The sequence below is a fragment of the Colobus angolensis genome, unplaced genomic scaffold (assembly GCF_000951035.1).
Source record: "Colobus angolensis palliatus isolate OR3802 unplaced genomic scaffold, Cang.pa_1.0 Scaffold85, whole genome shotgun sequence".
In the NCBI taxonomy this organism is placed as follows: domain Eukaryota; kingdom Metazoa; phylum Chordata; class Mammalia; order Primates; family Cercopithecidae; genus Colobus; species Colobus angolensis.
In genome coordinates, this window is record NW_012122376.1 from 9,075,697 (window position 1) to 9,084,284 (window position 8,588).

General features: G+C 41.9%; 1 protein-coding gene across 1 annotated transcript in view; it reads right to left on the reverse strand.

The window, feature by feature from the left end:
- LOC105503410 (phosphatidylinositide phosphatase SAC2-like) overlaps window positions 1–6,153 on the reverse strand; it is a 121,054-nt gene extending 114,901 nt beyond the window's left edge. The window contains exon 1 of the mRNA XM_011930308.1: window positions 6,094–6,153. Within this exon, the coding sequence (XP_011785698.1) occupies window positions 6,094–6,153 (60 nt within the window). The remainder of the gene's footprint in view (window positions 1–6,093) is intronic.
- Window positions 6,154–8,588: the final 2,435 nt, after the last annotated feature.

Consider the following 8,588-nt stretch of genomic DNA (forward strand, 5'->3'; position numbering starts at 1 on the left):
AAAAAAACTATTAGATCTTGTGAGAACTCACTTGCTCTCACAAGAACAGCATGGAGGTAACCACCCCCATGATTCAATTACCTCCCACTGGGCCCCTCCCACAACATATGGGGATTTTGGGAGCTACAGTTCAAGATGAGATTTTGGTGGGGACACAGCCAAACCATATCAAAGTCCAAGATCAAGGTGTTGGCAGGGTTGATTTCTTCTGCAGTCTGTCTCCTTCACTTACCATTGGCCTCTTCTTGCTACGTCCTCACATAATTATCTCGGGTTTATGTGTTGTGTGTGTCCTAATCTTCTCTTCATACAAGGACATCAGTCATATTGTATTAGGGCCCAATCTGTTGACCTCATTTTACCTTAATCAGCTCTTTAAGAGCCCTGTCTTCAAACCCAGTCACATTCTGAGGTACTTGGGAGTTTGGACTTCAACATGTAGATTTCAGGAAGGCACAGTTCAGCCCATAACACCAGCCAAAGATCTTATCATCAGCTTACCTGCTCTTCCCTCCTCCCCACCTAGGGCCCTACCTTAGGGCCTATCCAAATTGCCCTACAAAATGTGGAGTCCCTTCCCTATGCACAATATGAAATATATGAAATAATATAGACATATAGAAACCAGATGCTTGCAACAACTTATTCATGACTGATATACTCTTGGTGAAATAATATAGACATATAGAAACCAGATGCTTGCAACAACCTATTCATGACTGATACACTCTTAAGGTTCTTGGATAAATGGGAGTACCTATTAAAAATGATTCAGGCCAGACACAGTGGCTCACACCTATAATCCCATCACTTTGGGAAGCCCAGGTGGGAGGATTGCTTGAACTCAGGAGTTCAAGACCAGCCTAGGCAACAAAGCGAGACCTTGTATCTACTAAATTAAAAAAAAAAAAAAAATCAGCCAGGTGTAGTGGCAAATGCCTGTAGTCCCAGCTACTTGGGAAGTTGAGGCTGGAGGGTCACTTGAAATCAAGGCTACAGTGAGCTATGATCGTGCCACTGAGCTCCAGCCAGGGCGACAGAGCAAGACCCAGTCTCAGTCAATCAATCAATAAGATCCTTTCAGAGACATCTTGAAAATATGTTTTAACTGAGAAAGTGGAAAAAAAAGTCAAGAAACTGACATAGTTTCATTATTAGCCTAATCTAAAATAACATGTCTGCTGTGTGCTAAAAATAATACTCAGACTCTCTGACTGAGTAAGCACACTGAGAATAAACAGGTTTTTTTTTAAAATCACAAAAACGTCAATCATAATCAACACCCAATGTAGGAAAGTATCTTCCTCCTAAAAATATTAAGAAGGTGGCTGGGTGCGGTGGCTTACGCCTATAGTCCCAGCACTTTGGAAGGCTGAGGTGGGCGGATCACAGGACTTCGAGACCAGCCTGGTCAACATGGTGAAACCCCATCTCTACTAAAAATACAAAAATTAGTTGGATGGCAGGCACCTGTAATCCCAGCTGCTTGGGAGGCTGAGGCAGGAGAATCGCTTCAGCCCAGGAGGCAGAGGTTGCAGTGAGCCAAGATTGCGCCATTGCACTCCAGCCTGGGCGACAGAGCAAAACTCTGTCTCACAAAAAAAAAAAAAAAATTAAGAAGGTGAGCAATGAGCAACAAAAATGTCTAGATTTTACAGACAGAATAAGAGCCCAAAGGTTGTATGCACTGAAAAACAAAACCAAACAGCTATTCATATTTTCCTTAGGGTTTGGGGACAAAGACTCTCTAGAAGAAGGTTATAATGGAGCCAGAAAGGAATATCCCTATCTATTTTTTGTTGTTGTTGTTGTTTTTGAGGCGGAGTCTCGCTCTGCCGCTCAGGCTGGAGTGCAGTGGCCGGATCTCAGCTCACTGCAAGCCCCGCCTCCCGGGTTCACTCCATTCTCCTGCCTCAGCCTCCCCAGTAGCTGCGACTACAGGCGCCCGCCACCTCGCCCGGCTAGTTTTTTTGTATTTTTAGTAGAGACGGGGTTGCACCATGTTAGCCAGGATGGTCTCGATCTCCTGACCTCGTGATCCGCCCGTCTCGGCCTCCCAAAGTGCTGGGATTACAGGCTTGAGTGCCCGGCCCCTATCTATTTTTGTAAAGACAAGGTCTCACTATGTTGTCCAGGCTGGTCTTGAACTCTGGGCCTCAAGTGATCCTTCTGCCTCAGCCTCCCCAAGTGCTGGAATTATAGGCGTACACCACCACCTGTGGCTGGGTTTCTCTTTCAACTGGCAAAATAGAACCTTCCTTGGAGTTAGAAAGTAGGAGATCAGGGAGTTTCTCACTAATGATGGTGTAATTCAGCAAAGGATCCCTTTTCGGGTCATCAGCTTAGTGTCAGTTCCTGGTTCTATCTGACTCATTGCAGTAGTGGGAGGTTTCAAAAACTTCAAGTCGGGAGGGTTTACATCAATTTCACATATTACAGACAACAACAACAGCTCACAGCGCTAGCGAGGCATCCCATTCTACTTATCTTTACAACCTAACAAGAGCAGTAATAGTCAACAGAAATATTCTTCTCTGCTACGAACAGATTGAAATAAATACCTGAGTTCCTGATAAAATGGAAAATAACACCTTTCCATAGGTGTGGAATCACCAATGACATCAGAACAAAAGTTATTGCTAGGTACCAAGGAGAAAATGTCTTGAGGACAAGATGTGAATAGCAAGTTCAGAAGAAGGGAAGTCAAAAAAGAAAAAAAAAAAAAAAAAAGCAGCCCCCTGGGCGACCTAGTGAGACTCAAAAAAAAGGAGATGAAAGAAGATTATCATGATGCTACCTCTAGTTTTCTATAGCAGGCTCCATAGAGCTCAAAATACTTTAAAGACGTATTTTTATTCTGAAGTAGCAGGAAGGAAATATCAGCAGCGTTTACAGATGGTGAAACTGAAGCGTCACGTCGTTGGGGGATGCCTAGTTCTCCCTGCAGCATCTGGTAGCTGCGCAGGACGGTGCCTGGAGAGTGAGTTTCTGTCTTTCCTAGGAGCTTACCAACTCAGTCATCAGAAGGTTTCCCCAATCCAAATATATTTTATTTTAATGTAAAAATAGAATATATTGTCTGGACACAGTGGCTCACACCTGTAATCCCAACACTTTGGGAAGATTACGAGGTCGGGAGATGGAGACCATCCTGGCTAACACGGTGAAACCCCGTCTCTACTAAAAATATAAAAAATAGCTGGGCGCTGTGGAGGGCGCCTGTAGTCCCAGCTACTCAGGAGGCTGAGGCAGGAGAATGGTGTGAACCCAAGAGGCGGAGCTTGCAGTGAGCCAAGATCGTACCACTGCACTCGAGCCTGGGCAACAGTGCAAGACTCTGTCTCAAAAAAACAAAACAAAAAAAAATATGTTAATAATGATATTATAATTTCCATCAGAAATCTCAAGGCTATTGAGAACCAGGATTAGTCTACTGATTACAATAAGAGAAGGGGCTGGGCACAGTGGCTCATGCCTGTAATTCCAGCACTTTGGGAGGCTAAGGTGGGAGGATTGCTTGAGCCCAGGAGTTTGAGACCAGCTTAGGCAACATAGTGAGACCCCATCTGTATAAAACATAAGTGAATTAATAAATAAATAAAATAAGAGAGGGGACAAAGAGATGTGGTCATTTGATCAGTGTTTTGGTTTTCTAGGGCTGCTGTAACAAATGACCATAAAGTGGGTTGCAGCAAACAACAGAAATGTATTTTCTCACAATTCTGGAGGCCAGAAATCCAAAATCAAGGTGTTGGCTGGGCCAGGCTCCCTCTGAAGTCTCCAGGAGAGAATCCTTCCTTGCCTTTTCCAGCGTCTGGAGGCTGCCTGCAATTCTTGGTGTTCCTTGGCTTGCACATATATCACTCCAATTTCTGTCTCATTTGCCACATGTCACTCTCCCTGTATGTCTGTGTCTGTATCAGTGTTCAAATTTTTCTCCCCTTATAAAGGTACCAGTCATTGAACTAGTGTTCCAGTACAACCTCATCTTAACTTTTTTAGATGTACAAAGGATCTATTTCCAAGTAAAATCACATTCATAGGTACCAGGGATTAGGACTTGAGCAAATCTTTAAGGGGACATGATTCAATCAGCAACAATCAGTTTGAAAACAAGATATTACTACCTAGTGGTAAATACACTTAAAACTACCAAAGGCCATGGCTCTCCCCCGAAAAATGGAGATAGCATCATCTTTACTGTTGAAATAGCCCGGAATGTCTTTCTCAATAAGCTCTCTCTAGATGTTCTTCCCACCTCTAAGACTCATGATTCTATGACTTGAAACTTACCATCTCACAGACTGTCTCTCTATATGCAGTTTTTCCATTACAACATTTTCACATCCCCATCCTTGAAGCTGGTAACAGCGTTTTTTTGTTTTTGTTTTTGTTTTTGTTTTTTTTCAGAGGAAACTTGTCCTGAAATGGAGTGTTTTGTTCTAAATAGTTCATGTATTCTTTAGAAGGAAAGGAGAGGGATGTTCACAGACGGAAAAACATATAGTAAGAATAATCAACATATTTGAGCTTCCATTCTGCTTAAGATTGTGGTAGACACCATCAGTCTGTTTAATACACATGACTGTTCCCATTTAGGGACATGGAAAATGAGGGGCGGAGCACAAAAGGAACTTGCCAAGGTCTCACGGACCCTAAGAGGGTAAAGGGTAAGCTACAGACAGATGCACCCTACTTCTGACCCCAAGAGCAACAAAACTAGACAGGTGAAAAGAGTAGAGAGGATGTGATGAGAAAGGCCAGGAACAGAAGCTTCCTTCTTTTCTTTTGTACCAAGCAGCTGTTTGTTCAGGAGCTACTGTTTCCCGTTTGTGCAGTGCTACTTCTGCACTTCAGCAAATTTTTGACCTACCAACAGAACCAGAATAAGCCACTCATACAACACCCGACAACAGGGACCCATTGTCATGGAAGTCAGGTGGCTGAGAGCTAAGCATTATTCCCCTGATCTGTTTCTGTCATGGGCGTTGTTTGGAGGTTGGATGAAATCATGAAATGTAAGCATTCTTTCTGAGCCTGGAAGCAGCCCAGTGAAATTCAATGATTCATTCCTGACCCCAGCTACCTCCTTTTACCCCACAATATTATTTCTCCACCTTCTCCAATAAAAGCATTTATTCACTCAATAACTGTTATGTGCTAGTTTTAACAATCTGACAACTCAAAGAGGTAGACATCAGCTCTCTCTTTTTTTTTTTTTTTTTGAGACGAAGTCTAGCTCTGTCACCCAGGCTGGAGTTGGAGTAGCAGTGGCTCAATCTTGGCTCACTGCAACTTCCGCCTCCAGGGTTCAAGCGATTCTTCTGCCTCAGCCTCCCGAGTAGCTGGGATTACAGGCATGCGCCACCACGTCCGGCTAATTTTTTGTATTTTTAGTAGAGACAGGGTTTCACCATGTTGACCAGGCTGGTCTCAAACTCCTGACCTCGTGATTCACCCTCCTCAGCCTCCCAAAGTACTGGGATTACAGGCATGAGCCACCACGCCCGGCTTTTTTTTTTTTTTTCTTTAGAATTGCGAAACCAGAGAGACAAGTCAAAATAACTCCTGAAGATTGTCTCTTAATGCAAGAGAAATACAAATAACCAGATGTCTTCTTTCTCTTTGGACTTAAAAATGAAATCTCATGTGATTTATCTTTGCAATTCCAAGAAAATATTTAATGTTTTATTTTCTCCTTTTTACCATATTTTACTTTACTCTCTCGCTTTCTGCTTTTCTGAATTATTTTTATCGCCTTCTTTGTTCTTAGAATTTTCCTTTGCCCCCACTTTTTCCCTCTTCTTCAGTTTCCTAATTGTCCCAGCTATTTCACTCTCTCTTTCTTATGGTTCTCTCTAGAATCATAAAAGTGTAGAAATTTAATATGAAAAGGGACTTTCAGTTAGTTTAGCAGTACCATTTTACAGATGAAGAGCCAAGGTTTAGGGAATTTGTCCAAAGTATTCCAGTTAATTTGTGGGAGGACCTGGCACTGGAACCCAAATGTCCTGGTTACCTGAATACAGCTCCAATTCCTTCTTTGTATCTAATGCCACATTCATATAAGGTATCTTCATATCCCTGCCATACCTGCTGATCTCTTGTGCTGCATATTAATGTCAAATCGTAGGCTCGTAGGCTCCGGGCCATCAAGTATGGATTTATTTATTTATTTTTATTTTTGAGACAGGGTCTCTGTTGCCCAGTTGGAGTGCAGTGGTGTGATCTCGGCTCACTGCAAGTATGGATTTAGTTATTCTGGTGCTTAAGGTTTGAGGTGTCATTTTTCTGAGTAGATGGCAGACGATTTCATGAAATCTGTGAAATGCGGCTTCCTTATTTAATTTTATGAAAAAGAGAAATACAAAGAACAAAAGGGGAAATTTTGATACAGTATTACCAATAGTAAAAGTGGTAATGCTTGAGAAAGAAAGAGGAAGTGAAATTGTACAACTCAAAAATATGCTCATGGTATACTCATAAGATTTCAGTCAGTAGCACAATCTAATAATAAAACACTTGGGTCATAGGTCAAACAAGTAATTACAATCTGATGTTTTAACTAATTAGAGTGGAAGCAAATTTTATACAATGTTGTGTCCCCACAATCCCAACAGTTCCTGATGCATCCCAAGTGCTCAGTGCACTTTGTCTAATAAATGTTGACTGACATAAATATGTGGTCTAGAGAAAGTTAAATTAGAAGATCGACTCAACTCTGGATTCAGGGTTCTTTTAATGCCAATATTCTAATTCTAATTTTGAAAAGCAGCACAAGAATATTACCAGTTAGAAAGAAAGAATCCAGCCAGGTGCGGTAGCTCATGCCTATTATCCCAGCACTTTGGGAGGCCGAGGCGGGTGGATCACCTGAGGTCAGGAGTTCAAGACCAGCCTGGCCAACATGGTGAAATCCTATCTGTACCAAAATACAAAAATTAGCTGGGTGTTGTGGCATGTGCCTGTAGTCCCAGCTACTCAGGAGGCTGAGTGAGGCAGGAGAATTGCTTGAGCCAGGGAGATGGAGGTTGCAGTGAGCCATGATCGCGCCACTGCACTTCAGCCTGGGTGACAGAGAGAGACACTGTCTAAAAAAAAAAAAACAGGTTAATACAGTAAATATCATGTTATGCATATTTTCCCATAATTTTAAAAAAAGAAAAAAGCAAGGTAGGGAAAATGTGTATAGTTTTGAGTAAGGAGGGAGATAAATCTAGATATATTATTACTTATATATAACAAAGAAAAATAGATTTAAATTTTATTTTATTTTTTTATTTTTTGAGGCGGGTTTTTAGTAGATTTAAATTTTAAATTGTTAACTATAGTGGAAAAGAGGCAACAGGGTAGCAAACACAGGGATATAAGCTAGACTTATTTGAATATACCTTGCTTTGTAGATTAGATTTTGAAATTGTGTAGATATTTTATATAATTACAGAATAAAATAAAGAGAGAGACTGTCTAAAAAAAAAAAGGTTAACACAGTAAATATCATGTTATGCATATTTTCCCATAATTAAAAAAAAAAGAAAAAAGCAAGGTAGGGAAAATGTGTATAGTTTTCTACAAATGGCAATCTCAAAAAGAGAAGAAAATGGCAATCTCAAAAAGAGAAGAAGAGGAACTATATCTCCTCTATCTCTTTCTTTCTCTATTCCAGCAACCTTACAGACCAGTATTCCGGATGATAGTGGTACAAGCTAGAAGGGGGCTGCCTGACCCCTATGGACTTCATGTGAGCCAAGAAATAAACTCGCATTGTGTTAAGCCACTGAAACATTGCAGAAGCTAGGAGAGATTGGTTTTCGTTGTTGTTGTTTTGTTTTGTTTTGTTTTGTTTTGAGACAGGGTCTCGCTCTGTCGTCTAGGCTGGAGTGCAGAGGCACGATCGTGACTCACTGCAAATTCTGCCTCCTGGCTCAAGTAATCCTCCCATCTCAGCTTCCCAAGTAGCTGGGACTAAAGGCACATGCCACCATGCTCAGCTAATTTTTGTGCTTTTTGTAGAGATGGGATTTCACCATGTTGCCCAGGCTGGTCTCAACTCCTGAGCTCAAGTGATCTGCCCACCTTGGCCTCCCAAAGGGCCAGGATTACAGGCATGAGCCACCACGCCTGGTCTAGGGTATATTGTTTGGACAAAATACCAGGTAATGCAGGTGAAGCACTTAGCCCTGACTCATGCTAAGCAGTCAGTACAAATGCAGCCAAGCCTCGGGTCAGCCCCAGAACCAAGAATGAGAACCACTCAGATGCCCTGTCAGAATCACATCTCTTCCCCTCTTGGAACATCTGTTTCTTTTTTTTCTCATGTAGAGATCAGTTTTCTCTGCTTGTCTCTTCACATGATAAACAGAGGGTAACTATCCCATAATCCATAAATTAATTTTTCCTCCACTCAATCCAAGTAAGTTCAGGTATTGGCTGTCTCTCAGGCTAATTCCCTAAAGTCTCAATCCCCTCAAGAGAAAATATTACTACTTTAGCTTGGATTAAGTGTGTGCTTGTGGCCCCATAATATGGTCACTGGAGGAAGGTCTTGCCGCCCTCCAGCCCCTGCTGTGAGTGGGGTAGGCAGTCAC